Source organism: Musa acuminata, chromosome BXJ1-7, assembly GCF_036884655.1.
Source record: "Musa acuminata AAA Group cultivar baxijiao chromosome BXJ1-7, Cavendish_Baxijiao_AAA, whole genome shotgun sequence".
Taxonomy (NCBI): Eukaryota; Viridiplantae; Streptophyta; class Magnoliopsida; order Zingiberales; family Musaceae; genus Musa; species Musa acuminata.
In genome coordinates this window covers 3,027,228-3,044,146 of record NC_088333.1, presented here as the reverse complement: position 1 = coordinate 3,044,146, position 16,919 = coordinate 3,027,228, and the positions used below count along the sequence as shown (strand labels likewise).

Sequence of the window (16,919 nt, the reverse complement as noted above, 5' to 3'; positions counted from 1 at the left end):
ATTACTCAACGTATATTAGATAAGTCGAAAATGCCTCCGTTGATAGAGTGATTTAATTTGTTATATTAATTAAATTATAAATCCTTTCAATCCATCGTCTTTGTTGATTTTTAATTGATAAGAATTTTGATGGTTTATCTAAGATTTTAGATTTTCATAAACACCTTTATATTATGTATGTATCTTCAATTCATCTTGATCTTCGCCAAAATACATGTCTTAGGATATGCCAACTCAGTTTAAATTAACCTCAATACGACACCGACATTTATGCAAGAAATTCGAGTCTTTTAGGAGTGATGATGTGATCTCGAAGTCTTATAGATATAATTTCCTAATGTTGGTACATATCATGACAGGTGACCCATCACCCACCCCTTCTCTCTCTCTCTCTCTCTGGTCGTTAATGTCTACGTGTGGTCAATCCTGCCATCGACGGCTGGAATAGAGGCTCGGAGGTGTTAGCAGAAGGCTCGCAGTCATCATGTTTGACGAAATGCCTTCGCAGTCACATTACTCACCAAACTCCTGACACGCACATGTCTTACATGAACCATCAGATCCGGTATGCTGTCGCAACGTTGACGTGGATCCTCATCTCCTCCTCTCTCTATAAACTCCATCGAGGAGCCTTCTCTCTCCTACTCCGTTACCAGATCCAAAGAGGAAGAGGGATGACGCTGCTGTGCGTGCCGCTGGTGGCCAAGACGGTGGAGCAGATGACGGCCGACATGGCCGCCGCCAAGGCCAGCGGCGCCGACCTCGTCGAGCTCCGTGTCGACCACCTCTCCGCCTTCCTCCCCGGCCGCGACCTCCCGCTCCTCCTCCGCGACCGCCCCCTCCCCGCCCTCGTCACCTACAGGTCCATCGCCCCCTCCTTTCTCCTCTCTGCTCTCTGCTACTGACAAAGACTCTCGAGAGCTGCCAAGCCATGAGAGGAAACACTACCATGATTCATGCGGGAGTCACGGTCGTTCACGGATGCTATGTAGAGCATCGAGGATCCACATGCAGTAGCTTGCCATATCCACCCACACACACATCAAGAGAATCTTTCTGACTTCTACTAATTACAGGAAATATGTGTACAATATACAAAGATAATGTACCATATATTTCAGAATGTGTTTGGTAGGTCGATTCGATTAGATTAATCAAATATTTCGGTTTCGATTTATTTTCCTTTTCGAAGATTTTGTCGACAGTCGTACAGATGGCATTAAAAGACATTTAGTGGGCGAGAGAAGAGACATTAATGCCATATTTTATTTAATTAATTAATTAAAAAAATTTTTTCTGAAAGCAATGAATTCATTTCCTTCATCTTTTATTTACGAAAATTAAATTAAAAAAACGAAGAAAAAGGATTGATTTGTTGTTTTGCTGCAAATAGTGTTGCAAGAAGTTTAAATCTGATTTCTTGTGTTATATGTAGACCCAAATGGGAAGGGGGTGAGTACGAAGGTGATGACAAGCAGCGATTGGAGGCATTGCTTTTGGCCATGGAATTGGGTGCTGATTACGTTGATGTTGAGCTTAAGGTTGGTTGGTTTTATATCAGAAGCAAATAAATTTAGGTTACTGATTTCAGCGATGATATATTTCTTACAGGATATATTAAAGATTTAATTAGATCGGATTAAAGTTATGGTATAGACAATTATTATGTTAGGAAATCATGCAGATAATTCTGATAGAGAAAACTCTCCTAATTATTTTTTCTTAATCTCTTCTCTCACCTCCATGATTGGTTCCATAATAATGCTCCTTCGGAAAGTAACAGAGATCTGTATTCCACTGTCTTCACTCTCCCTGTCAGTGCTTGTATTCTTGGTTGTGTCTATATTCTCTAGATTTTTACCTCACATTAATTCCTCATTAATATGAAGGAACGCTCTAAATGTGTATGACATGAGACTTGCAGGTGGCTGAGGACTTCGCGAGGCTCGTCGATGGGAAGAAGCCAGAAAACTTCAAGCTTATCGTGTCTTCTCACAACTACCAAAAGACACCTTCAAGTGAGGAGCTCGGAAGCCTTGTGGCAGCCATACAGGCTTCCGGAGCTGATATAGTGAAGATCGCAACAACTGCTGTGAGTGTGGTGGATGTGATACGCATGTTCCAAGTTCTCGTGCATTGCCAGGTGAGATTCACTTGCCGATCGATATCTAAAGCTTTCTTGAGCCTGAATCAAGCTTGCTTGGTGTTGTACTGATAGGGTATGTCAGAAGAAGAAGCAACAAAAGAGAGAGAGAGAGAGTTGATTGAAGTGTATTAAGCATTCTTTCTCATCTTGTGGTTGGCTAATGGTGGATGTATTGGAACAACAGGTCCCCATGATAGGACTGGTTATGGGGGAGAGAGGTCTGCTCTCCAGGGTGCTCTGCCCCAAGTACGGTGGTTATCTCACCTTCGGCACCCTCGGCGAGGGCAAGGCATCGGCTCCCGGGCAGCCAACCGTCTCACAGCTGCTGCACCTGTACAACATCAGGCAGATCGGAGCAGACACCAAACTCACTGGGTTGATAGGGAATCCAGTGAGGCAGACCAAAAGCCACATCTTTCACAATGCTGCATTCAAATCTGCTGGCTTCGACGCTGTCTATGTGCCACTGCTGGTGGATGACCTCACTGCTTTCCTACATGCCTTCTCGTCTCCAGACTCCGTTGGATTCAGGTTTGGCTGGAAAGCACAAGAGTAATCGAGTTTTAGAACAATAGATTGTTCCTTCTGTTTTCCATCTTCTCTCGAGTGTTCTGCTTGCAGCTGCACAATGCCCCACAAAGAAATTGCAGTGAGATGCTGTGATGCAGTCGATCCAATTGCGAAGGTAAGCGATAGCAGCATCTCCTTTACGTCATGCAATCTTATGATCTGTACAGTATACCCTTCATTTCACCTTTTCTCATCTGTTGCAGTCTATAGGCGCCGTGAACACCATCATCAGGCGACCGAGCGATGGCAAGTTCGTCGGCCACAACACTGATTACTTTGGTGCAATATCTGCAATCGAGGATGAACTGAGAGGTGCACTGAGATATACCTACATGGAAACAGCAGCTCGTAAAGATCACATCTTGTTCTCATTGTTTCATGTAACAGGTTCACAGGGACTGGGAAAGGAGGAAGAGGCTGCTTCTCCCCTTGCAGGTAGGGTGGTCGTCGTAATGGGTGCAGGTGGAGCTGGGAAGGCCATTGCTTACGGCGCGAAGGAGAAAGGAGCCAGAGTCGTGATCGCTAATCGAACTTACGGTGAATCTTCTTCTTCTTCCTGGAGAGCAAACTGCGCTTCTGGCTTTTACATGGATCATGAAGAGCTCGAACTTGTGGTCGACAGAGCGAGCCCGGGAGCTGGCGAAACAAGTTGGTGGGCAGGCACTGCCACTCTCTGAGCTGGAGAACTTCCACCCGGAGGACGGAATGATCCTGGCAAACGCGACCTCGGTGGGCATGCAGCCAAACGTGGGCGAGACTCCTCTCGCTAAGGTCTGTTCCACCCGATGGATTCATTATGACACTGTGCACTGGATTTGAGCGGCAAGTGTTTGTGGAAATGACAGCGAGCTCTCGGGCACTACGCCTTGGTGTTCGATGCGGTCTACGCCCCGAAAGTGACGAGGCTTCTGAGGGAGGCAGAAGAATGTGGAGTCCCCACTGTTGGTGGATTTGAGATGTTCATAAGGCAAGCAATGGGGCAATTTAAGCTGTTCACAGGTTTGGAAGGTAAGCTTTCTTTTCTCTCACAGTTTGATGAGATTTGTGTCTCCATTGAGTTCTTAGAAGTACTTAATTTGCTTGTTTTTTCTTCATATTTGCAGCCCCTGGAAAGGAGATGCGAGAACTCATGATGAAATATGTTTGAGATAGTTTGATTTCAATAAAGTTTTGGAAGTTCCATTAAATAAATTATGTGTGCTTAATTTTTTATTATTAGAAGTAAACCATTTGGGCTATATGATTTGTGCCTCGTGAAGTTTCTCTAACATCTTGAAGATACATGATCCAATAATATACAATATTCAAATTACTTAAGTCCATGTTGATGATAATACATTCTTTACATGTTACTATTTACAATTCTCTCTTTATTTTTTATATCTTTATTTTAAAAAATTAATATTTTAAAATTAATATTTATAAATAGACATAAATATCTTTTTCATCTTTCCCATCCTTCTCATAGGAGTGTCGATAGGGCGATGACAAACAAGATTAAAGCACGGACTAGGAGGTAAGTTAAAGGACAACGATCTCACAAGTTGGACGTTAAGACTTATGACAGTGTGCAACGTACGTGAGGAAAATAAAATAAAATTAAAATTAGATAGACTATAAATATCTTTTTCATCTTTCCCATCCTTCTCGACGGCGATGACAAATAAGATCAAAGCATGGGCTAAGGAGTAAGTGGAAGGACCGGTAGGCATAGGTCGGACGCTAAGACACTATGATAGTGTGCAAAGGTGGCGATTGCAGGGTTTGTGAGTAAACAAAATTAAAATCAAAATTAGATGGACTATTAATATTACAATATTTTATTTTATTAAATTATAAATAGTATGAGGATTTTAAATAGTAAGCTCCATGTGTTTTTTTTTTGTATGAATTAAACTTTAGGTGAATTCTTAAAAAAAAGTTTTAGTTTTTAGAAATTATCATAGAGCGTTATTTCTTTGCATGAAAAGATTATTTTACCCATATCTTTGTTGAACTCGTCGTTCTACCTCCCCTCCTTTTTGCCAAGGATGATGATGGGGTAGGAGGCTGTAAGCAAACACAAGCTCTTGGCCACAGTTTCACCCTGTCAGTTGTTGCCCTCCATCCTAAACAGGTGCCTATCACTCGTAATGCCCTTAGCCATCTTTACGTGAGGACTCACCCACCCACCCTCCTTCCTCACTCATGATCAACGACAAGGGGGGCCTATAAGTGACAACAAAGGCATATGAGTTACTCAATTTCTTTCTTGCTCATGGTTAACGACGGTGCATGAGTCACACCCTCTCCTCTCTCATTCATAGTTAGGGGAGGTGTAGGTGTGGTTAGTGCATGGAGCTGACATGGCTAACGACACAGGCAAATATGATTGATATACAAAGGAGTAAAAGTGATTAGGGGTAAAATAATTTTTTTAAAAAAGTAAGTTTTGAGAATTTTTGAAAATTAGAACGTGTCATAGAAATTTCTAAAAATTAAGGGCTTTCTACAAAAAATTATCCTTAAAATATTTATTTATTTTAATAAATTATTAAAAAATCATAATATTTTCTCAATTTTATCTTTTGCCTTCCATAGAAGTCGTCGATCTGCTTCTAATGTTAATAGAAATTGGAGCAACGACAAATTAAAATTTATTTCGATTGGGATATCTAATAAAATGATATATAAAAATTATAATAAGAAAATCAAATCAAATATAATAATTTTCATCTAAAAAAATAAAATTATAGTTTCATTATAATTTTAAGATTTTATAATATTATCGTCGATATCATTGGATGCCATTTGAGGCCCCATCTGTTACCACCAGCTAACAACCAATGAGAGATGCACCCTTCTGCCGTGATCTCACAGCCGCCATCGGCCGCGATTCTATGCGGCGGTCCGACTCATCGGCTGATGCCGTGTATCTGATCCGCTGGAAGTTCCGTGGACCGTTTGATGTGGTCCGGCATCCTCCGATCCGCTCCCGCAGACGAGGAATTCCCGATGAATCGAGTCTACCAAACTCCACCTGCCACCAACCCACCCACACACCCCCCTCCTCTTTTTCTCCCTTTCGTCTTCTCAGTCTGAAGGAGTCTGCAGAAGAGCCTCCTTCTTCCCTCACCATTGCGAGTCCAAGTCGATTCCCCATATCCACAGAATGACGCTGCTATGCGTGCCGCTGGTGGCGAAGACGGTGGAGCAGATGATGGCGGACATGGCTGCCGCCAAGGCCCGCGGCGCCGACCTCGTGGAGATCCGGCTCGACCACCTGTCCGATTTCGAGCCCCGCCGCGATTTGCATCTCCTCGTTGGCGACCGCCCGCTCCCGGTCCTCGTCACCTACAGGTCTCGTCTCTTCCCCCTTGATAAATTCGATTGATTTTGGTAGCTGTTCAGTAATTATTATCTTATGTAGTGGCTCCTCTTGTTTGATTACTGAACCGATCATCTGATGGGGTCAGATGCATTGTTGGAAGATTGGATCTGGCCTGAGTTAATCCTGAGTGGATCCCATGTATTTTTTGAATTTTTGGAGTGAAATGTGAGCCCTTGATGTGTTCAGTAAATAAACTGTTACTCATGTTCAGTAAATAAACCTCAAGAATGATGTCCAAGGAGCATAATCTTTTAGAAATGCGACTTTATAATATGAAGGAACGGTTGTTTCCGTATATTAATGACAATTGGGCCTGCCAGCTTTCTTGTTTGATAAGTTTTGAAGCACTAGTTTGAATAGATATTGTGCAAAGGTCCGTCACGAGATTGTAATATTTGGTGCTGTATACATGCATCCTGTAAAGCTTCCAGCTTTATTATCCTTTTAGCTTGGATTTGAGAAAGCAAGGATTTATTAGTTGTGTTAATACAACACAACTCATTGTAAGACCAACTCCCATATTTAATCCGGGAACATATTTCAAGACCTTATCCCCTCCAGTCTAGAGTGGTGAAGAAAAAGAAATGGTTGATTGGCAAGCAATGGGAGCATCAAGCATGGGCACTTCTGCTAAATTTCAAATTTTCATTTGGACTACAAGATTTGTGGAAGAATAGTCTCTTGATGGGGCCTTTGTGTTGATAACTAAAAATGAAATTATTAAGAAGTTACTTGTAAGGCTTATCGAGGTCTGGCAAATATAGATAGTGTTGATGTCATTCAAGAACTGGAATATATTCACACAAGCATTACTAATGCCTTTTATCCAGTAAGCTGCTCACAATTCACTCCAAGAAGAACTTTAGAAATGAATGCCATGGACGATATATTGATATGAATTTGCAGCTTCAGGCTATCAGTGGGCATTGTAGCAGAGAGGGAGAAGCAAAATATTAAAACAGTCTCAAAGAGTCATCCCATATGAAGTACGATCTACCCTGTGCTATTTTATTAGTCTATAATGCTGGATTAATGACTAGTGACAACTACGTCTATTGATTTCTGTCTAAAAATGTTTGAAGGCATATTCAAATATAAATTTTGAATGTTTGATATGAGATCTTCTGCTTCTGCATCTGGTGAAATATTACATGAGTGTTGGAATATTTTTGCTACCCAAATGTTATCGATCATTTACTCCACTAAAGCATGAACTGTGATATTCATTTGGGAAAAATATTTCATTCTTTGTCAAATGAAGAATAACCATGCATATCTCTTCTTTAGAAAGAACCTTCATGCATATCCTGAATGCTAATTGGTAGTATACATTGTTGTCTGAATAATTTCTTCCACTTTGGTTACTGCTTTGCTGACAAGCTTTTGCCTGGAAGGTTCTCCAAACTCGTCTCTTTTGGGACTCAATTAAGTATTAACCATATTGTGGTTACTCTCATTTCCCAATTTTATTCCAACCTTTTCATCTTCCTTAGGCCGAAATGGGAAGGAGGTGAATATGAAGGTGATGATAAACAGAGATTCGAGGCACTTTGCTTAGCTATGGAGCTAGGAGCCGAATATGTTGATGTTGAGCTTAAGGTTGGTTTTTCAATATTATGAGGAATTCTCAAAGCAAATACACTCAGTCCAGCCATACTATGTACAGAAACTAATGAAACATACTACCATACAGGCTTTTACAGCACCAAAGAAAGATATCGATACATTTTGACATCATGATGCTAATCTGAAGATTCTGAACTGCTTATGAATAAAGCCTGGACCTATAACAATAACTGGAATCATATGACACATAGAAAAACAACAACAAGCCGTAATGTCCCAACAATCATGTCTCAATTATCATCAACAATTACATGACTAAGAAGCTTATCCTTTAGGCAGGATTTACACCCAACCAAATATGGAGTTCCTTGGTCATAAAATGTTCAATTGTGCATTAGTAAATATGACTTTTAGTTTTCTATTTATCATTATTGATAAATTAATTCAGCTGTTATCGTTCTCTGTTTGACATGCTATGTGGCACTTCCTACTCACAGGTTGCTGATGATTTTGTTAGACTTACATCTGGGAAGAAGCCAGATAACTTTAAGCTTATTGTTTCTTCTCATAATTATCAAAGCACTCCATCAAGTGAGGAGTTAAGTAGCCTTGTAGCAAGGATTCAAGCTGCTGGAGCAGACATAGTAAAGATTGCAACCACAGCTGTGGACATTGTTGATGTAACACGCATGTTCCAAGTAATAGTGCATTGCCAGGTGAGTACCCAAAATATGTTGTCAATATATAATTGGAGTTGATCCAGGCATGTGTTATATTTCTATTTTTCATGTTGGGAGGTGCTGTTCCACTGAACCTTGTGGACAACCAACATGGTTGCACTAAACGAGCAATATGTCTCATGCATGCTTAATACGGCGTATGCAATATCACTAATTGAAGGCAGTGAGTTGCTTTTGTCTTGTTTTGTTGAATGTGCAAACATCACACATGCTGGCTCAGCCAAAACAACACTGGAGCAGTAGCTATGCAAATGCTGACTCAACTTACAACTGTGTTGCTGAAATCTGAAGAAAAAAATAGAGCAATTTTAGAAATGGAGAATGAAAGAGTGCAGAGTCATGAATTCTAAAAATAGGGCTCAGTTACAATCAATCTTGTCCTGCTGTTTTTTATTAATTTTGACCTTACTCTTATCTTTTGCTTCTATTTTGGTGACCTTAAATATCTGTGCCTTGTCCTTATGGCCATGTTTGGTATGTTACAGTATATAAATATAATCAACCATAAATGTAGGCATAAGATTTCTTCATCTCTTTAGTATCCTAGCCACTTCATATTGGTGATTGAGTACTCAGAATGCCAACTTAAAGTAGATATAATCTGTCTTATTTGCTATGGTTATGGTAATTGATAACTTGCTTCCTATGTGCTCCCATTTTATGCTTTCCCTTGTGGAACAACATATCTTCTCTTATAACTTAACTTGCTCCATTTGTTAATGAACTTTAATTTTCTTTTTTAAAATATTGTGTTTCGCTAGATTCATTTTTCTATTTTTTTTTATTTTTTTGCTTGTTGCTCATATTTAAGTGGGCTAATTACAAATTATCATTTGTATTTAGATCTCTTTAGCATTCTGATCCTTAGACATAAAAACTTACATTAAAATCTTTATAGTTATAAAAGTGAAACATCTAGCTCCATTTACCTTAATGCCATCAGTCATACCAACGGAAGCACGAAAATAGTAGGAAAAAAAGGTAATTTTAATGTCCTAATTACGTTTTTGTTGACGTCAGACGACGATGCCGCTGGAGGCCGCGGGTGGTTGTTGTGGATGAGGAGGGAGAGCGGTGGCAGGAGGTAGGGCAAAGGGAGAGAAGGAAGAGGATGACACAGATGTCGATGTTTTGCATCTACGTTGACGTCGCTCGGCAACTGCATTGACACCGACGTAAATGCAGAGCGGTGAAAGAGCCACTTGACATCTGCATTGACACCAACACAGATGCAGAGAGGCGAAAGGGTCGCTTGATATCTGCATCGGCCCCGACGCATATGTAGAGCGACGAAAGGGCTAGCTCGACATATGCATCGGTGCTGACACAGATGCAGAGCAACGCCGCCCTTCCTCGCATTGTTGTCGGTGCCAATGTCGATGTAGAGTGGCGTCGCTCTGTATCTGTGTCTGCGTCGGTGCCGACGTAGATGTAGAGTGTCGACATCTGCGTCGTCCTTTTCCTCCTCTTCCTTTGTCTCAAGTTTCATCATTGTTCTCCCTCCTCATCCACAACAGCATCCCGTGGCCCTTAGCAGTGCTGTCGTCTACCACCATCGAAAATGTAACTACGACATTGAAATTATCTTTTTGCCCATTGTTTTCGTGCTTCTGTTGGTAAACCTACTATGTTAGGTAAATTGAGTTAAATGTTTCACTTTCATAACTATATAGATTCCAATGTAAATTTTTTAAGCCTCGGGATCAGGATGCTAAAGACGTCTAACTACAGAGGGTAATTTATAATTAGCCCTACTGAAGTAGAAATTCATATCCTGTCAATATCCTGGCAATTTTGTTGGTGTATAAATGTTTTTGAATCACTTGTTTTCCTGTTGATGATCAATAAGTTGTTTGTAGATAACTCTAGTATATTACTCGTACTAGAATATCTTGTATTTTACTAATGAATGGGAACAACAGGTTCCGATGATAGGATTGGTTATGGGGGAGAGAGGCTTAATCTCCAGGTTGCTTTGCCCAAAATTTGGTGGATATCTAACATTTGGCACCCTTGGTGTGGGAAAGGAATCAGCACCGGGGCAACCAACTATATCAGACTTGTTGAATGTATACAATATCAGGCAGATTGGAGCAGATACAAAAATTTTTGGGATTGTAGGGAAGCCTGTAGGCCACAGTAAGAGCCCAGTTTTGCTCAATGCTGCATTCAAGTCAGTTGGTCTCGATGCAGTTTATGTGCCACTTTTGGTAGATGACCTTGTTAATTTCTTGAATGCCTATTCATCCACGGACTTTGCTGGTTTCAGGTACAGCTGTGTTTTGAGAATGTAACTTTTATTACTGTTTTTTCTTGTGTGTTGGTAATTAAATTCTTTTGAGAACTTTTTTTAACTTTATTTTGTCATGTAACCCAGTGTCAATGAGTTTCATGTTGTTTGATTTTATATTGGTTGCATGCCCATGAATGTGCTCCATTCCTCTATGGGTAATACATGTGGCAGGTTGCACCCAGGACTAGCACGGCATTACATTAAACCTATTATTCAACATTCTGATTGGCAACGTGATTATCTAAAATTTTGCTTGATTACAATTCGTAATCGCGGTCTAATTACAGTAATAGTTATATATGAATTGAGGTATTTTAAGTTTTATCCATTTGATTTTCCTGCATAATTCCATTTGCAAGCAATTAAACCTCAGTATACTGATCAAATCTCATGCTGAGACACAACACCAGGCATTTGGTCATATTATGTGACCGATTTACAGGGTTGAAACACCTTTCTCATTACCAACCTGACTGCATTGGTCCATGGCATCTCAAAATCCATGACAGTATGATTTTGATTTTGCACTAGGGCTTTGAATATTTAAATTGTTGCCATGTTGCATCAATGACGCCACTTCTTGTTGGAGGGGAGGCCAGAGAAGTGAAGTGGAGAAGTATTTCAATTGCTGGCTGAAATGAGGGGTGCCGACAGCCCTTGAAAGTTTTAACCTTGGACATCTGTTCATACAACCTTCCAAAAAGTTGATTATGTCTGTACTTTTATGTTAGAAATAACATTTATATCCATTCCTTTGACTCCATATTTATGTACTACAATCACTAGATTTCTAATCACTATGGCAACTTTCTCAAGAATTTTCTTGACTAGAACTTCCATCTCAATTCAGAATGTCAAGAATTCCTTGACAAGAATTTGGTTTTTCAGACGATTTGAAGTAGATGTTCCCAAATTGCAATAGAACAAGTATTTGGTTGACTTAGCAAACTAATGAAGATTGAATACCACATGTTAGTGGACTTAATATTAGCTTCTTTATTTGCCAAAAGTTTAGAAATGCTCTCCTTTCGCGACTAAGATCTTGATGATGCGTGTCTCTGGGTGACCAGTATTTTATTAGTTAACCATTCTTGTAATTCATAAATGTGCTCCAAAATGGACTGATCATTATGTTCTTCAAATATTATGATGTACTTTCCCGACACAAACTATGAATCAGACATTTTTAGAGAAGGCAGGTGGCGTGATGGCATCTTCACCATTAAGGGTAAACCAAATATCATGGATGCTTTTCTATCTGTTTAAATATGTTTCTGTGCAGTATTGCTCCACTGGAGCAATGAGCTGTGCAGGATCTTAAAGTTATTTTATAATGAACATAATGTATGAAATATGAATTTGAATTATGGGAAGGAGTCAGGTGTGCATATGCATTTAACCTCTCCAGACAACATAGAAAGCTTCATATACCATGACATCCTTTTTCAGTTGCTGTGCAATCAGGTCATTTAGAAAAAAGATAATCATATTTGATGAATTATTTGCCAACATTTGGATCAATTTTCTGTGTACTTGTTTCAGGCTATCAAGGATGTGTGACTGTCAATTGGATATAAATTCTCTTGCCTGAACAGTTAATCATGTTTACATATTATATGGTAGATTATTGGCTTGACCTGACTAGCAAATAAAGGTTAATATTGCATAATCATTGGATGGTTACTCATTACTAGGCGAAGCAATTTCGTACATCAAAAACTCAATTCAAGTCTCACTGTCCATGTCCGAGTATAGCCTTGCAAAGAGAACCTGAAAACACAATTGAGTTGCTAATAGTCTTCACTAGAAAAAAGAAGGAAAGAAAGAAAAAGATGATAGTCATTTGTTAACCTTGAAAAAAGTCTTAGTCTTAGGTGTGCATGAGCAGAATCAGGTTTGTACATGCTTATGAATTTGCTGATGGCTGAATTTCCAGTTATTGAAGAATGTTTGTTATCTATTTATTTAGATAGTTAAGTGTCATTTTTAATGAATATTTTCAATCTTCTGTCTGATATCAACTCCACCTTCTCCTATGGTGCAGTTGTACAATTCCCCACAAAGAAGCTGCAGTTGGATGTTGTGATAAGGTGGACCCAATAGCAAAGGTGAGCAACTGCATTCCCAACTTGAGTGGTTATTGGAATTATTTTAATGGGATATTTGCATCATTTTCAAGAATTTTGTAGCAAGATATTATGAGTTGGTTATGATCATTGTCATCTTCCTTCGTCTTTTTCTTAACTTATTGTTCATTTTTTTTCTTCCAGTCTATAGGTGCTGTAAATACAATCATTAGACGACCAAGTGATGGCAAATTAATTGGTTATAACACTGATTATGTTGGTGCAATATCTGCAATTGAGGATGGAATAAGAGGTGTCTTACATGTTCACCAGTTCAATGTGTCACTGTTTTATGAATATTTACATGCAAAGGTAGCTTGCATTCAGTGGAACAGCATATCAAGATCCCATGTATGTCTTTGACAGGTTCACAGGGAGTGGGAAAGGAGACTGTTTCTCCCCTTGCTGGTAAAGTGTTTGTCATCATAGGTGCTGGTGGTGCTGGTAAAGCTCTTGCATATGGTGCAAAGGAGAAAGGAGCAAAGGTTGTGATTGCAAATCGGACTTATGGTAAATTTTCTTCAAATGACAATTAATTACTGCCCTCATACCACTTCTTTAGGTTCTGTATTGGATAGTACTGGAAGAACAAAGTAGTGCATATTTACAGAGAAAGGAGCAACATAGCATCCATATATACAAAATCCTTATGCTCTCATTATTATTGTCCTTATTTTTCTTATTACTTGACCTATGAGGGTCCATGCCTGTTTGGCTCCATGCCATCATTCCATCGTTAATTGCAATTTCATTATTTATGACCTATGAGTGCCATGCCTGTTTAGGACCATGCCACCATCCCACTAATATTTTGTTGCATTTTCATTTTTGACTTTTCAAACAGCTGGTAGATCTGGTTGATTAAGTTATGATATCTTGATTAGAAATTTCTCTTTTGAAATTGGGAAATTTCTTCTACCTTGCAATGGCTTCCATCGTTTTCAGGTGCAATCTTGTTTTCTGACATTGAGATCTTACCATTAATGCTTTTTCTATGAAGGTTAATCTGTAGGATATGTATATACTCCACTATTATTTATGATGTTGGTTATAGTTTGTTGAATTCTGACTAGGATCAGCAGTAGGTCTGTTTAGCTAATAGAATTTACTGTGGTTGCATGCCTTGTAAATTCTTAAACTTATGTGATTGTCAGAACGAGCTAGAGAGCTTGCAAACTTGATCGGGGGCCATGCATTGACACTTGCTGAATTGGAAACTTTCCATCCCGAAGATGGAATGATTCTTGCAAACACAACATCAATTGGAATGCAACCAAATGTTAATGAGACCCCTATCAGGAAGGTTTGTAATCTCTGTTTTCAAGCTGGCATTGCTTTCTTTCAAGAATTTTTTATAGGTCAATCATTACTTCCAAATTTCTACAATAAATTGTATTAGCCCTTTCCATGCATCATTCAAGGAGATGGCCTGAGACGTTAATGTCTGCCACCTTAGTAATACAAATAGCTTCAGTTGAATACTACTGGGGAATTCAGTCATCACCTTAATCATTTGAAAGTCACCTCGTTCATTTGATGCAACCTTTTTTTTTCCAATTATTTGGTCCAACTGGACAATGAGCTCATATGACATATCTCTTTCTATTTTTCAGTACATAAAACCTTAATATAGATATTATAGAGGGGGATTGTAGTGCCTTCATTGCTGATGCATCTGGAGCCTGGAAATAACCTATTTGTCTGTCTTATGTAATATGACCAAATAGAATATTGCCCATATCAAACATGAGAATGTTCTGCTTGTTTTTGGCTGCAAGAATGTGATTTTTTTAAACTTTTGATGTGACCAAGTTCTATGATTAAATGTGTTAGTAAATCTACAGCAAGCTCTTGGGTCTTATTCTGTGGTTTTTGATGCGGTCTACACCCCAAGAGCAACCAGACTTTTGAGGGAAGCGGAAGAATCTGGAGCTACTGTTGTTAGCGGACTTGAGATGTTTATAAGGCAAGCAATGGGCCAATTTGAACTATTCACAAATTTGACTGGTAATTTCTTGAACATTCTTACCACAGTTTGGCAGGCTTTTTATGCTTCAAGGAGTGTCTTAATAATTTGGTCTTCTTCATGTCTTATTTCTTTTGCAGCCCCTGAAAATCTGATGCGAGATACGGTGATGAGATACACATGAAATGGTTAGTTTTGCATAATATTTTTGAAGTTTTTGGGGAATAGTTTTGACTTATATTAGACCAACTCGATCATGGATAGTTGATGTGGGGAGGAAATCTTTGACATTATTGAATATTGATGACAATTCATACTAGTTTTACAACAAGAACTTGGTATTAAAGTTTGCACATTTAAAGAATTGGTCATAAATCCTTACCTGAAAGAAAATTCTGCTTACTCTTTTCCTCAGATGTTGCAGTCTATGATTCAGCAACACTACAATGAACATATAGAGAGAGTTCATGGGATGCCACTTTCAGCCAATTTCTTCAGTTTCCTTAAATCATGTATAATGGTTCCTCTTTTTTGCAGTGGAGGAAAATACATCAACTGTTGTTATCCAATGCCTGTGGTGATAAATTTGTAGACCCTCAAGTTGAATATTGTATTTTGATAACATTGTTTTCATCTAATAATGTATGCCAGTCTGAGGATACTGTTTCTGAGCCTTGGTTACATAGGATTGATCATATTCCCCATTCTTTTGCTTCATCACCTATGCAAATTAAGCTTCTAGTGTATTGAAATGTAATAAGATTGCTTCAGTAAAGCTTCAATCTGCTCCAAATCAGGTGCATGTGGAGATGTCTTCTGGTATTATTATTATATTGCAAATAGGTACATTTTGGCTTATGTCCTTCCAAGTAATTTGCATTTAATGGATACAGCAAATGATGGTAGGCCAAAAGTTTGGCAAATTTTACTTTGAGACTTGTTAAGTGTGGGGATGGACTTTATTTTGGTAATAAAATAAATTGGCTTATCTGTAAGCCACTGAAATCCAAATGCTAGATATTATGGGACAAGACTAGTTCCAAATATATATGTTGAAGAGTAATTAGATTTATTAGGGCTTTCAAACACAATTTGGTTTTTTATTATACATGTCATTAGAGATAGATCAGATAGGATTTGTTTTCCTCATGATGTAATTTGGTCCTATCAATCCACCTATATCTAATGGATTATTAATATGTTTCATATTCTAATACTTTGATGTACTATGATAAATTTGCTCAGTGTAATGATAAGATTGTTCTTTTATGATTTTTAAAATATCATATTTGATGTATGATAAATGTTTTATATTTTTTTTATTTCTTTAAAAATAGATTCAATAAATTATACTCATTGCATATAAATAGTCTCTATAAAATAAATATAATATTTAATATTTATCTCAAATATAAAAATTGATTTAGTTGGCTTATTATTATTATTATTATTGTGGTATTTATCCATCATTACTTAATTTTAAATTTATTCTAATAATTAGTAAATTTTTATATATCTTTTTCACTTTCTCATCATGATATACCTAAATTTAAGACCTATTATTTATAAATAATATATTAATTAATCAGATATCTCAATACAAAAATTTTAAATTTAAATTTAAATTTAACATTTATATACTTATATAAAAAGTTAAACAATCTCCAACATTAAAAAAATAATGTTGAAGTTTTAAATAACAACAATACCCTTAAAATTTACTTATAGTCCTATATATATATATATATATATAATTATTTTATGATTATCTATTAAAGTAAAATTTTTGATGAAAATCTCAAATAAGTTTTATGGTTTTTAAAATTTAATAATTCTTAAAACTTATTGACAATCACAAAACTTGAGTTTATTTAATAAACGCTTATAGAAATGATGTATAAAAGATTCAAATATCAAAGGTATACACACATGTATGTTGTATTTAAATTTGGAGGAACTATTATGCTATTTCCAAAATTTAAAAGAGCACATATATATATATATATTTGTGTGTAAAATACCTAAAAGATTATATATATATATATATATATATTTGTGTGCTTATGTAAAATACCTAAAAGCGTGTGGATAAAAGCTCTTCCTTTATTATTCTGTCATTGTTATTGGAGATTAAAATGAGGT

At 37.7% G+C, this 16,919-nt stretch overlaps 2 protein-coding genes across 3 annotated transcripts; both read left to right on the top strand.

Annotated features, from left to right (window-relative positions):
- Positions 1–438: 438 nt before the first annotated feature.
- LOC103990718 (bifunctional 3-dehydroquinate dehydratase/shikimate dehydrogenase, chloroplastic) lies at positions 439–3,956 on the top strand. Of its 2 annotated transcripts, XM_065190771.1 has the most exons (11): positions 443–565; positions 657–862; positions 1,436–1,541; positions 1,925–2,143; positions 2,331–2,677; positions 2,768–2,831; positions 2,920–3,028; positions 3,104–3,253; positions 3,339–3,487; positions 3,562–3,724; positions 3,820–3,956. In XM_065190771.1, the coding sequence occupies exons 2-11, from the start codon at positions 675–677 to the stop codon at positions 3,861–3,863; spliced, it is 1,539 nt and encodes a 512-aa protein (XP_065046843.1). In that variant the 5' UTR covers positions 443–565; positions 657–674; the 3' UTR covers positions 3,864–3,956. The 2 variants fall into 2 exon arrangements, with proteins under 2 accessions (XP_065046842.1, XP_065046843.1); XM_065190770.1 differs by having other exon boundaries at positions 439–565; positions 2,920–3,253.
- Positions 3,957–5,572: 1,616 nt separating this feature from the next.
- LOC103990720 (bifunctional 3-dehydroquinate dehydratase/shikimate dehydrogenase, chloroplastic) lies at positions 5,573–15,448 on the top strand. The gene is made up of 11 exons (XM_009409964.3): positions 5,573–6,055; positions 7,580–7,685; positions 8,150–8,368; positions 10,315–10,661; positions 12,730–12,793; positions 12,956–13,064; positions 13,178–13,321; positions 13,966–14,114; positions 14,656–14,818; positions 14,918–14,965; positions 15,193–15,448. The coding sequence occupies exons 1-10, from the start codon at positions 5,868–5,870 to the stop codon at positions 14,959–14,961; spliced, it is 1,533 nt and encodes a 510-aa protein (XP_009408239.3). The 5' UTR covers positions 5,573–5,867; the 3' UTR covers positions 14,962–14,965; positions 15,193–15,448.
- Positions 15,449–16,919: the final 1,471 nt, after the last annotated feature.

Bases quoted from the DNA above. Each gene is read 5' to 3' on its own strand.
- LOC103990720 (XM_009409964.3), top strand. From the start codon at position 5,868: ATGACGCTGCTATGCGTGCCGCTGGTGGCGAAGACGGTGGAGCAGATG. The intron at 6,056-7,579 runs GTCTCGTCTCTT...CATCTTCCTTAG, and splicing joins CCGGTCCTCGTCACCTACAG to GCCGAAATGGGAAGGAGGTG. The intron at 13,322-13,965 runs GTAAATTTTCTT...TGTGATTGTCAG, and splicing joins GATTGCAAATCGGACTTATG to AACGAGCTAGAGAGCTTGCA.
- LOC103990718 (XM_065190770.1), top strand. From the start codon at position 675: ATGACGCTGCTGTGCGTGCCGCTGGTGGCCAAGACGGTGGAGCAGATG. The intron at 1,542-1,924 runs GTTGGTTGGTTT...TGAGACTTGCAG, and splicing joins ACGTTGATGTTGAGCTTAAG to GTGGCTGAGGACTTCGCGAG. The intron at 2,832-2,919 runs GTAAGCGATAGC...CATCTGTTGCAG, and splicing joins CAGTCGATCCAATTGCGAAG to TCTATAGGCGCCGTGAACAC.